A 14,062-nucleotide genomic window follows, 5' to 3' on the forward strand; every position below is an offset into this window, starting at 1 on the left:
TTATATAGGTTTTATTGTGTTTTAATACATTTTCAAAAATTAAACGAATGTGTACAAAAAAGAAAAAAAATTTTTTGCCATCTTCTGAAGCTAATAACTTTTTCATACTTTGGCGCACGGAGCTGTGTGAGGTGTAATTTTTTGTGAAATGAGCCGACGTTTGCATTGCTACCATTTTGAGGTCTGTGCGACATTTTGATCATTTTTTATTCCATTTTTTATGTGATGTAAAAAGGTGTAAAAGTCGCATTTCGGACATTTGAGCGCCATTTCCCGTCTCGGAGGTCACCGCCGGCCCTAACCGTTTTTATATTTTGATAGATCGGGCATTTTGGGATGCAGCGATACCTAATGTGTCTGTGATTTTTACTGTTTATTATGTTTATGTTTTATTTATTATAGCGAAAGGGGGGTGATTTGAATTTTTAATATTTTATTAATTTTTTTTATTTTTTAAACTTTTTTTTTTCTTTTTTTTTTCCCTAATTCTTAGACCATCTAGGGTACATTAACCCTAAATGGTCAGATCGTTCCTACCATATACTGCAGTACTTCTGTATTGCAATATATGGCATTTTTGCAGCTCATTCATTACAATGAGCCACTGGCTCATTGTAACGAATCTGCAGAAGCTAGATAGTCTCGGGTCAAACAAAGACCCGAGGCTACCATCTCAACCGATCGCCGCCCCCCCGATGACGTTTTATTGGATGCATTGGATGCATTATTATTATTTCCCTGCTTATGATCTGTTAGAAAGGAGCTTCTCTCTCGGTTGTGTACCTTCTTCTCTGCTCTTGTGAGGGTCCAATCAGGATATCCTCTTTTTTTGTAATCTGTGGCAAATTTGTTGTTTCTCTATATTAAAAGCAGATTCTGAACTGCAATTTCTTTTGCTTACGGGGATAGATTTTATGGTATATGGCGGTTGTTGTGATGTGGCGTGGAGAATGATGTTGCCCGCTGTTTGTTTGCGGAATGTACTGGTAACAATTTTTTCATTGGGAATACCCTCTAAGTAAAGGTCTAAGAAAGAAATTTTATGTTCATCAGTATGGGAGTTGAATTTAAGATAGTCTATAAACATTGGTATGGTAGGTACTGACCCCCTCAAAATGACGAGCACGTCATCTATGTACCCACCATACCAATGTATACTGTACAGAAATGGGTTGTTTTGATTACGAATAGTGTGCTTCTCCCACCATGCCATAGTTAAATTGGCTAATGATGGGGAGAACTTAGCTCCAATACATGAAATAGTTTTGTGTGATTAGATAATATGCGTATAACAACATCCTCCCAGGCAAGAATGTCTTTTAGAGCGTCTCTAAGGGGTTTGGAGAGGTTATGATGTCCCCTAATTTGTTGTTGTTGGAGATATTTAAGTTCCCTCTCCACCCTGTTTTGAAAAATGTCCATACACTCAGCTCTGGAAGAAATCGGGTAATAACTAGAGTTTTTAACTTTAAAGGTGTTACTATCTCTTTGCCTGTCGGTAAGGGGGTGTTTGGTGTCCGCGGAAATGACATTCACAAGTGACCTGATCCTCAAATAACAGGAAACTAAACAGATTAGTGATCTTATTTCCACTTAAATTCTTAGTGGCTACAAATGTGAGACCAAATGACAAAAGTTCTTTTTTGGATAAAGTCAACTAATGTGATGAAAGATTAACAACATCCAAATTACCTATGTTTTCTTGTTGTTGCTCTTCAATGTCCAAGAGGGAATACTGTCTGCTTTTCGGGTGCTTGTGTCTCCACTCTCCGTTTTTTGCTTTCTTGGAATTCTTTTTCTCCTTGTAATAGGATGGATTTTTGGAGTGCTTTGAATATATTCATTTTCAGAATCTTGTGTCATGCAGTCCGATGATTCCTGATCTGAAGATACGAAACTCACTTTGGGTGCCTTGTAATACCTGGATTTTTTGTGACGTGATCTTCTCAAGATTGATCTCGGTGTGTGTGTGTGGGGGGTGTTTCCCACCTCCCCCACTCATATACTTGTTGGTTCACATAGTCATTAAAGACAACCCTCTGGCTTGTATCACCAAGGCCCTATTCACTCTGACGTAATTGTGGCCCCAGATCTGGCCGCACAAATTCTGACTGGATCACAGCCACAACAGAAGTCTATGGCACCTGGTCACACTGCGGTGTCTCACGGCACCGTGACCAAGCTACACTTGGCTTTCAATGTAGAGGGGTGCCTGCTCCCCGTTCCCTTTTCTCTTGGCTTTGTGCAAGACCCGGGATCTAGTCCAGCCAAGCACAGGGCAGTGTGATTAAGGTCTAAACCAGTTGTTAAGTCAATTACATATATTTTCTCTAAATCCGAGAAGTTTTGTTTGTGTACCAAGCTTAGTACGGTATGTGGTACTTGATAATCATAAACCAAAAAGAATCGTAGGAGTCTATCTCCATAAAAAACAATGACCAGATTTTTAGGTTTAATAAAGGTTTTATTAACACAGAAAAAAACGCATAACATATATATGTTCAAGGCTAACGTTTAAACAATTGCAGATTACATATCAATCTGGTGAAAATTAAGTATACAAGTAAAGCAGTGTAATAAGACGGTAACCGCTTTATATGGCATGTTAATTGCCTCTAACCCACTCACCGACGAAGTGTGAACATTGCCATAAAACCCCATCACATAAAAACCAAATAAGTTGAAAAACCAAACAAAGGCTTCATACATGCAACATACACATCCATATCAACACACAAGACGAGACACATGAAGGGGAACAGACAACAAAGAAGCGCGGGGGGGGGGGGGGGAAGAACCCCATCAGATAACCACAAATTATAAACCACTTCTCCAAAGAGCGAACTGTAAAGACTTCCTGAAGGAGACCCACGGAAGCCATCGCAAATAAAATTGGTATGCGGCATCAGGCCGAAAATCATCCAACACCACCATTTCCTCCATCCTCCATATGTAAGCCATTTCCCCTGCCCACATTGCCCTAGAGGGGGGTGTCGTCGATTTCCACAATCTCGGGATGACATGCCTCATTGCGATGACGAAATGCTTCAAAAAGCCCCCATCTGACTTTCTTATAGGAACCCAAGTATATGAAGAGAAGGGCAACAGTCGGACCACATGAGGTGGAGGATGATGTCAGTCTATCATAAAGCAAGAAAACTGCCTCCCACAGATCCTTGACTCCAGGGCACGCCCACCATATGTGGAGCATCGACCCCTCCTTTACCACCTATCTGATACCGAGGGGTAAAACCTATGCAAAACAGTCGGTGTCCTATACCATTGTGACAGTATCTTTATAGCTTGTCTCCTGCAACTGGCGGGAAATCGAAGCTTTGTGAGTAAACACCATAGATATTTACCACTACCCCGAGAAGACCTGCTGACACTCCGTTTCCCAGGCTTCCTGTAATTTAGTCTTGCAACCTCCATGACAATTCCCCAGCAGCATAACAATACCAGTGACAATATGTAGTCTACAGACTGGAGACCTGCCGAGGACATTACATGGCGGGCTTGGATTACCGCACTATAAGGAACTGTTAGGAATAGAGGGTCTGTCAGACCTTATGGGAAGTTCGAGTTGAAGGACAGAGGCGAGACCGGGCCGACTAGAAGCCAATCCCCTACAAATTACCACATCCCAGACTCGCAGAATGACAGTAAATTAGGGGGAGAGACCTAGGTCCACTGCATGTCAGCCAGGTGGGATCCACAAAGCCGCTAAAATAGGAGAGGAGAGTTGCTAAGTACCTCAATTTCCACTCTATGGCGGTCACCATACAGCAGGTTAAGAACACATGAGAGCACCATACCATAATTGTCACAGGTGCTCCCGCGACCCATATCAAGGGTCCCGGGCTCACCCGTGCTCCTTTACCCCTGCTGGCATGTTGCTCGTGCAACTTACCTGTCCTGACTTCTGTCTCGTCTTCTGCCATGCGTGGCGGCTGCAAAAGATTTAAAGGGCCAGCGTGCCGCTAATTGACGCTGCCCATTTTTAGTGAAACTATTTAAGCCTGCTTCTTCCTGCAGACCCTGCCAGATCTCCCTGCCTCGTGCCCTAGAGAAAGCTGTGGTTGATGCCTTGTGCTGTTATTGAGATTTTCCACTGTGACCCTGGTTCCGTTCCTGACTACGCACCTCCGCTGCCTGCCTTGACCTATTGCTATGTTCTCAACTCTGATCCTGTGTTGCCCGTCCTGACCTCCTGCCTGTCCCTGACTACAAGATTGCCTGCCGGTTCTGTACCTCGAACTTGGCTGCCACCACGGACAAGTTACGCCTGTGGAACAACCTGGTGGAACCACGCCGCAACAAGTCCAACCTGCTTTGCGGCGGGCTCTGGTGGAAACCGGGTACGACTTAGACTCTGGTCACAGGTGTTGGCTTGTGTCATCGTCCGCGGTGGTTCAGAGGATCCATTATCTCCTGAGCCTGACTGTCACGGCGAAGACGCCGCCGCCTCGTCACGTGACGTGGGTTGCAACTGTATGGGTTAATTTAGCCTACTCAAACTTGCGCTCACCTTTCACTCAAGACACAAATTGAGCATAAATAACACCTCATACAGATCCAGCACCAGAACCGCTGCCACCACTTATTGCATTTATACTGGGACCAATAAGTATCCCACTCTACAACAACTCTTGCTTCTCAGGCAGTCACCTTGTCACACTACTAGACATGCACACTCAGCACTCTAGCAGTCACACAGCTAACCACACTTCACAAGGCTATGAGTTCGCAGAGCATACAGGGACCAAAATGAAAGTGAAAAGCTTTAATTACAAAAAGTTGATCAGTGCATAAAAAAGATATTAAAAACAAAAGAATTACAAAATAAAATGACACACAACAAGGCAAAACAGTTATAAAATAAAAAGGAAAAAATAACAGAAACTTACATCCCTGATCCCTGGAGGTGGGAGAAATAAGGAACACACTCAGCTTGTCAAGCAGCCCCCAAAATGTGAACACCAATTCTTGGATTTCATATTGTTTTATAACTTCTCAGTTTGTTTCAGGTTTCAGAACCTCCCATTCATTAATTAGTCCACAGGGTCATTCACGATTGGGCAAAGTTTTAATGAGGGGGGAGAGTCCAGGAATATTTAAACAGTCTTTTGTTTCCAAATCCTGATGCAGAAGAGGGGGGGGGGGGTAGGGAGACCAAATGTCCTTTGGGGTCTAAACAGACCAGTCTTCAGTTCAGAGGTTATCAGGCTGTTAAAGCTCCAGGATGTCATAAAAGCTGCCTGGACGCTTCAATAGATGCCAAGTATTTAAACAAAGTTTGTAATTACCCTATAGTTAAACCAATCTTATACATTAACAATTAATATCTCCTTGACACTGACAGTAATAGCACAGGGCAAAATCAGGGAGAATCACTCTCCCCTCAGACTTAGTCCTAGTACGGGTAAAGAAAGACAGCCGTGGTCTCGATGTACCCCATGCAAACCGCGTATCCAGGGAATGTAATCTGCCACAAAGGAGCCAGGCTTCGCCCACAGAATGTTTTGAAGATGTACAGAATTTTGGGGAGGATATCCATTTTCAAAGCGTTCATCCTACCTACCCATGAGACAGGCATTTGGCCCAGCCTGCCATATCCTTTTCCACAGAACTCAGCGACTGAATATTATTAAGAGTGTATGCCTTGGCGTCAGAGGAGAGAAGAATCCCCAGGTACTTCATCATTTGAATGGCATGGAACTCGGCCGTGATGCAACCACCTGATCTGAAAGATTCACATTTAGCAGCTCTGATTTAGAGACATTAGCCCGAAAATTAGAAACTGTTGAATGCCGGTCTAATTCTTTTAATATCGCTGTGAGACTGGTTGCAGGGTTTGTAACGTATATTAGTAGATCGTTAGCATAAACGACCGATCCCCCAATGTCAATCCTAGTAATCTCTCCGTTTGACTCGCTGAAGCAACTCTTACTCTGAAAATTCCCCCTCAAGTAATGACCAAATATTTTTTGCAATGCACAATTCCCATGTCACAATTTAATATATCCAAAATCACATAAATAATAGTGTGACAATTCGTGATCAGGGATATACGTAATAATCATAAAGGCTGATAAGCTTAGTCTGTCAGAACTGATCCTGAATACTGGCATAACTTTTATAATGGATAATTGAGAATAATAATTGAAATAATTGAGATAATTGAGGAGAATGTTAGCGGAGCTGCTCCAGGCTCAATCAGAATCCCGCCCCCCCCCCCCATTGCTAATAACCCACCTGATGCCCTCCCATCCTTTGCCAGCTACAGCCAGCTGTGTGGGATGGGGGATTAGGATGCAGTGGGCGGGTTAGAAGCACTGAGGGGGAGCGTGTAGCCATTGCTCAGAGAGGGCTGCTGACATCCGCCTAGTCCAGTGATGGTGAACCTTTTGGAGACCGAGTGGCCTAACTGCAACCCAGACCCACTTATTAGTGCCAACACAGCTCCGTGCTGCAGCTTTCAAACCCTCTAACCAGGAAGAATTGTGGAGCTAAGAGCAGGAGCTTCAATGGTGCCAATGATAATCCGCTCATGTCCACACCTTATCTTCCTGCAGTCTCCGGTAGACCCAGATGCTTCATTTTAAAATAATTCTCAGTGTGTCACGCCCTGGGCTACCTGGGACTGCAGGAGGATCTCTTAAGTCCTATCTGGTGAATTCTGTGCTGGGGCGACAGCCCGAGTGCCCACTGAGAGGTCTGAGTGCCACCTCTGGCACCCATGCCATAGGTTCGCCACCACTGGCCTAGTCCTTCAGATTGGGTTAGTAGGAGGAACTTCAGGAGCAATAATATCCAATTGTCTCTGCTCTACTTCTTATAGGATTCTTATTGAACAGAGGAGTTGGTTCAGAAGAGTTTCAAGAAAGACCGAAAAAGTTGAAGCTGAGGCCTGGAGTAACAATGGGCCACGAAATTCTTTTGTAGAATCTACACCCATTTCTCGTTCCAGTATACTGAAAAAACTCTACAAACCATTTCTGTTTACTGTTGGGGTATGTTTATTATATCATTAATTAAATACTATGTATGGGCAAATTGAGATCTTTAAAAAAAAAAATGTTTTACTGCAACTTTAACCCCTTACCAACATGTGATGTAATACTACGTCACATGCCGGGTGCGGGTGCATGGAGAGGGCTCACAGGCTCTCCATAGCCGATAAGTCTTTGTTGCATATTGCAGCAAAGGCTTACCGATAATACCCGCGATCGGTGCCAGCAATGATCGCAGGTGTTTTCCCCCTGATTGGCATCTTCATGGGCGCCACCATCTTGCTGAGGAGCGCCACTCCCCGCGACGTCATCAGGGAGCGGCGATCCATCGCCATAACAGCCTTGAGTCTTCCGAAGACCCGAGGCTGCTTCGGGTTAACCTATTCATTACAATGAATCAACACATTGTAATGAATGAGGAGTAAAATCAAACGCGGCAAAGTGGAGGTTGTCATGCAACCATCGGACACGTGCAAATGATATTCCCAAACAAGTCACAGAGAGGCGTGGTATGGTGAATGTCTCCACTATACCTGAGAATTATTTTACACTAAGATGTAATTTAGATTTCTACAATGCACTACTTATATTTATACATGTATCTAATATTTGTACACGTTGTTGATGATGTCACATTCTGCGGGGCTATTTAAACCCGCCATGTAACACTGTTCACATTGCTTGAAAATGTTGAGCCAGCCAAAACGTTGCACTGTACTTTCCACCTGTGAATGAATAAACACGGAATGCCACGGAGTGCTGCTAAAACCCTGGACGTCCCTGTTTGCTTTTTGTCAGCTTTCCTCCCTCTCATCTCTATTTGCAACGCATTTAGAAATGACTACTATAGTGAGCATGGTGCCATCAGCATTCTTCTTCACTTCAAATTCCCACGCAGCTGTACTGTAGAGTATAAGCTCTGCAGGAGGCGATAAAAACCCTACATCTTGTCTCCTGCTTCAAGCAGATAACGTTAGCAGCCTTAAACTATGTAGTGAGGTCACTGAACCTTTATTGTGTGTGGGGGCTATTCCTGAGTGTTGGAAGGGGCTATCCCTGAGTGGGGGAAGGCTATACGTGAGATAGGGGTTACTGAGTGTCTGGGGGTCTATTAGTAAGTACAGGTGTCTCTTACTGAGTGTCTTAATGACTTAATGTCAGGCCACATTAAGGGATAATAATTAGGTGGGGGGGGGGGGGGCGCAATGTTGGGGAATAATTAAGTGTGAGGGCCACAGGAGAGGGATGTTATGTAAAGTATTGTACTCTACACTGTGTGGAGGTAGTAATTGAGGGTTAAATATAAAGAGGAATATTACAGTGGCCACAATTGGGACATTGTAAGCCAGAATGTGTAATATAATGCTGTGTGGGGGTAGATTACAAACTTTAGGGGACAAAATCAAGACCGTAGACTGTGAAGGGCCTCAACTACAGGCATTATAAAGTGTGAGGCCCACATTAGGGGCATCATGTGCAGGAATCATAAAGACTGCATGTTACAGTGTAGGGTCTACAGTTGAGGATATTATAATATGTTACTGTAGGGAGTAACGTAGGGGTAGGGAACCTAGATTAAGGGACAATGGAAAAGTGGAGAACATAAGTTCTGGCAGGTAGAAGAGACATGGTGATAGTGGGCCTAATTAAGAAGATGTAGAACAACTACTGTAGTCACTGTATGTAATAGGTAAGCATTTCTACTGTGTTTTGTGTAGCTGTTCAGTTGTTTTTAAGTGCAGTTGTTTTTGGTGGAAGCAAATAAGGGGTACGTACAGAGGTGGATGCAACAAAGTATTCGGCATGTATGTATTGGCGCCCACTACCCTAGCAACCCCCAAGGAATAAAGAGTTAGAAAAAACAGATAGACATAAGATCGAGGATTTGTAATAATAAATGTTAAAAACAGACTGTGACTGACAGTTGTCATCAGTTTATTTGTTTGTCATCCAATTTTTCTTTTTTAACAGAGATAAATGGAAATGCTGATACTAGTGTGATTTAGCCAATTTTTGTTACTTGCAGTTGTTTTGATATTTGGTCTGTTATTCCCACTAGTAGTTTCTGTTGTTCCCATTAGTATTTCATGTAAAACAATAATCTCAATTTTAAAATACAAAAGCTCTTAATATTTATTTATATCCATGATAATGAGAAAATTGATTAAATGCACACGATTGACAAGGTGTGATGTTATGGTCAGTTTTCAGGTTGTTCATTTGGAGGTGCTGCAATCTGGCAATATGAGTCAATAAAAAATCGAATGAAGAATTATCTAGATGACATTCGAACAGACTGGTTTGAAAAGCTTCGGCCAGCAAAACATGGGGATTTCAGGAAACAGGTACTGTTCCCTTCTAGTGTGCATTACATGTAATACAATAATATGTTATTATAATATTATAACAATAAAAATAATTAATCTTTATATAGTGCCTTCATAATCTACATCACTTTACAAATAACTAGGGAAGAGCAAAATAACGCATTATAGAGTAATAATACGAAAAAAGAACATTCTGTTAGTAAGAAGGTCTCCATCTAATCTTTATTAGGTGTGTATAAATAAAGTAAACAAATAATGCTATTTGAGCCAATCAGCAGAATTTTTATGTACTGAGTGAATGATGCTTGATCCATCACCAGCCCCTATTTTCATTTAAAGAGTCCAGAGGGCATGGGCCTGCAGAATAACCTGTTTATGTTATTCTTCAGCACTAAATAGAAATAAACTGGAAGAATAAACACAGGTAGTTATTGAAAAGAGTGCCAAAGTGACCTGAAGTTAAGGAATATGTTAGGTCTTTCTGAAGAGATGGGTTATTAGGTCACTTGAAATTGGCGATTGTGTTAAGAAATTATTGTTGTCAGGGCCGATTCTAGCCTTTTTGGCGCCTGAGGCAAAACATGAAAATGCTTCCCTCCCCCTGCGCGCCTGATTATGCAATCTTGCACACTAGTAGTTAGTGACACAGATATTAGTGACATCTAGTATGTAGTACCTTACAGATGATGACCTGCTCCATCAGAAAGAGTAATGCTTTACGATTTCCTCCGGCCATGGTTTTTCTCTGCTGAATTTACTATGAAACTTCTTCATCTTCACACTGCGGCCCTAAACATACCACAGTCACTTACAATATAATGGAGCGGTTTCCTAATATATATTATTCTCACAACATGACTGAACACACTATTCCCCACATAAACATCTTTTATAGTTGTAAAGTCACTCAAATAAATTATAGTAATACAGCACCCATAATTTAGACTCCCTGCAGCAGAACACAGCCTCCACCCAGCAGAAGTCTGCCTCCCCCAGTATAAGTTTTCCCCCAGAAGAACACAGCCTCTCCTATATACACAGCCTCCCCAGTATACATACCCTTTATAAACAGCCTCTCCACACTGTATACACAGCCATGACACCCCCCCCCCCTGAAAAAAAATGTTGTACTCATCTTCAGGCTTCAGCCCCAGTGCTCCCCTGCTCCCCCCAGCTCCTCTCCCGCCGGCAGCCACATCTACTGTATAGTGACACATGCCACCGTGTGTGATGGTGTTGTCAAACACACTCGCCTGTGTCCTTTAGAGTGGTGCACACAGTTGCGCTGTGCTTCACCACTCTGCTTATTAATTACATTGGTGCCTTCTATTATTACGTCACATGCCGGGTGCAGGTGCATGGAGAGGGCTCACGGGCTGAGCACTCTGCATAGCCGGTAAGTCTTTGCTGCATATTGCAGCAAATGCTTACTGGTAACACCCGCGATCGGTGCCAGCACCGAACGCAAGTGTTCTCTCACTGATCGGCATCTTCATGCGGCACATGGGAGCCACCATCTTTCCGAGGATCATCGTCTCCCCGTGACGTCTTCCGAAGATCCTTGGGCAGTGGTGGCGAACTTATGGCACAGGTGCCAGAGGTGGCACTCTGAGCCCTCTCATTGGGCACTCAGGCTGTTGCCCCAGCACAGAATTCACCAGACAGGACTTGGTGAATTCTCCTGCAGGCCCAGGTAGTCCAAAACGTGAAGCATCTTGGTCTACCTGAGACTGCAGGAAGAGAAGGTGAGGACATGGTCAGATTATCATTGGAGCCATTGAAGCTCCTGCTCTTGGCCCCACAATTTTTCATGTTCAGGGAAGCTCAGATGGCAATCTGAATTTTCCTACCTTTTGTCAACGATATTGGTGTCCTCAGGACCCATGAAAGCTGTGGTATAGCATGGAGCAAGAAGATTTTAATAATTTAATGCTAGAATTGTCGTGTAGGCATTTTGCAATAAATAAGTGGGTCTGGTTTGCATTTTGGGCACTCGGTTTCTTAAAGGTTCGCCATCACTGTCCTAGGGAGTCTGGAAAAAAGTATAAATAAAAATTTTTAAAAAAGTAAAAAAAAAATTATAATATAAAAACCTAGAAACTTAAATCACCCCCTTTCCCTAGAACTGTTATAGATATAAACAGTAAAAATCATAAACACATTAGGTATTGCCGCGTCCGAAAATGCCCGAGCTATCAAAATATAACGGTTTTTCACTGCGTTTAACCCCGTAACATAAAAGTCGAAAATAGCACTTTTTTGCCATTTTTAAAAGAAATTAAAAATTCTATAAAAAGTGATCAAAAGGTCGCACAGTCCTAAAAACGATAACATTGTAGACGTCATCAAAATCCGCAAAAAACTACACCACCCAAAGCTCCGTACACCAAAGTATAAAAAAGTTATTAGCGCCAGAAGATGGCAAAATCCCCCAAAAAATTTTTGTACAGGAGGTTTTAATTTTTTTAAATGTATGAAAACATTATAAAACCTATACAAATTTATTATCCCCGCAATCGTACCGACCCAAAGAATAAAGTAGACATGTCATTTGGGGCGTACATTGAAAGCCGTAAAAACCAAGCCCACAAGAATACAGCACAAATGCTTTTTTTTTTTTTTACCAATTTCACTGCAGTTGGAATTTTTTTCCAGCTTCCCAGTACACAGCATGGAATATTAAATACCACCATTTTGAAGTGTAATCTGTTATGCAGAAAATAAGCCATCACACAGCTCTGTACATGGAAAAATAAAAAAGGTATAGATAGGTGGGGAGTGAAAAATGAAAACGCAAAAAACCAAAAAGGGCTGCTGCATTAAGGGGTTAAAGGTGATTGATTTTTCATTTAGCCATTGGCAAGTCTTTGCTACAGCTGAGAAATGCCAACCCGAGGCAGGGACTTCAGGGTAAGAGTTGAATACTTGGAAGACTGATTAGTAGGGAATAATGAAGAAGAGAGTGAGTCAGGGCAACAATTAGGGTATTAATGGTTTCCATGGTTAGAAATATTCAGATTCTAGAAATGTTTTTGAGGTGCATGTGGCAAGAGTGTGCAAGTGAATGTGCAGTGCAAAGGAGAAGTTGGAGTCAAGTACAACACAGAAGGTGAAAAGACAGGTTCAGTTTTAAAAGGATTTAGTTTCTAAATGAGAGAGAACATATATTTTGGGGACAGCTGAGAGAAGATCACTGGTGTTCTGTAGTAAGTCAAGACTTGGGGATCAAAAAGAATGAGAAGAGAGCAGTAACATTTGGATTTAGCTGTGAGGAGATCATTGGAGACTTCAGAATTTTTAGAGGAACACACAGAAGGAGATTCATGTGTGAATTTTTAGAGGAACACACAGAAGGAGATTCATGTGTCTGGTCCACCAGTTTTCTGGTGGACCAGACACATGAATCTCTCTCTTCCCACCAGTTTTTGGGCTTCAACCCTCATTCCACTATGTGTGGGGTAGTGTGGAGGGGTGCGTGAACATTTATCAGAAAATGGCGAAGACTTTAGCAAAAAACTCTGCCATTTGAAATCTGTCTGCACCTGCTGGAGGCTGGAGCCTTAGTAAATATGTTCACAGGAACACCAGTGTGGGGAATGTTTAGACTAGTGGTGAAATTAATTAATCCCCCCATTGTGTGTAAACCGGATTATAAGGGATCAAGGAGTAGAGAATAGACAAGGTTGTTCAGGAGTTTAGAGCTAAAAGAAGATTGTAAACTAATTTTTAATTAAAGGGAACCTGTCACGAGCGGGACGCCTGTTAAATCCCTAAACATACCTTATAGAGCAGCGATGGCGAATCTTTCAGAGGTCGAATGCCCAAACTGCAACCCAAAACCTGCATATTTTTTGCAAAGTGCCAAAACAGCAATTCAAGCAGTAACTTATTGCAATTTTCTTGCTCCATGCTGTACCACAGTTTAAAATGGGCCTGAGGGCATCAATATCTTTGTCAGAAGGAGAGGAAATTTGGGTTGTCGCTGGAGTTTCCCTTGACAGCCCCCAAAACAGTAGGGGCTCAAATGATAACCTGACCCTGTCCACACCACCGGTCTCTTCCTGCAGGTATACCAGGATGCTCCACATTAAAATAATGCTAAACATGGCAAGTCCTGAGACTGCAGGAGGATCCCTGTCTGTTGAACTCTCCCATGGTGAAACAGTCCGAGTGCCACCTCTGGCACCGGTGCCATAGGTTCGCCACCACTGTTATAGGGTGTAGTAAATGCTGTCCAGGCATGTCCTTATAACGCTGGTGTGCCGGCCACATGCTGAAATATCACCTTATATTCCAATTCATCTTTTAGTCAGTGGGGTAGACTTGGGGTTTGACTAGTCAAGCGTGCACCCAACCTCCGCCCAGGTGCATCATTAAAACTCCACCTACATTTCTCTTTTCAGTCCCTACAGCGTTTCCCTGTCCTCTGGGTTCTCGTCCGAAATCTCGGACATGCGCAGTACGTTTAGTATCTCCTCTCTGGGCCAGAGAGGAGATACTAAATGTACTGCGCATGTCCAGATAGTCCAGCACAAAATTAGAACTTGCACAGCTCCATACACCAAAGTATGAAATTGTTATTGCCACCAGAATATGACTAAATTATTATTTTTATTATTATTTTAAGATTTTACAAAAACAGTCCAGGGATACTGTATCTGAGGTGGATTTGTAGATATTGATGGCAGAATTGTGCGGTATATGAAATTTTTGAATAAAATT

The 14,062-nt window shown here is 42.5% G+C and overlaps 1 protein-coding gene across 5 annotated transcripts in view; it reads left to right on the forward strand.

Annotated features, from left to right (window-relative positions):
• The window catches only part of PARL (presenilin associated rhomboid like), a 155,572-nt gene that overhangs the window by 45,793 nt on the left and 95,717 nt on the right, over nt 1–14,062 (forward strand). For 4 of the 5 annotated variants that reach the window (XR_011853275.1, XM_072137286.1, XM_072137287.1 and 1 more), the window contains 2 exons: nt 6,842–7,013; nt 9,218–9,358. Coding sequence is in view for 4 of the 5 variants with exons in the window: in XM_072137286.1 (XP_071993387.1) it covers nt 6,842–7,013; nt 9,218–9,358 (313 nt within the window). In the remaining variant the exon portion in view is untranslated. The remainder of the gene's footprint in view (nt 1–6,841; nt 7,014–9,217; nt 9,359–14,062) is intronic. The other variant, XM_072137289.1, reaches the window with a different exon arrangement.

This window comes from Engystomops pustulosus, chromosome 2 (assembly GCF_040894005.1).
Source record: "Engystomops pustulosus chromosome 2, aEngPut4.maternal, whole genome shotgun sequence".
Taxonomy (NCBI): Eukaryota; Metazoa; Chordata; class Amphibia; order Anura; family Leptodactylidae; genus Engystomops; species Engystomops pustulosus.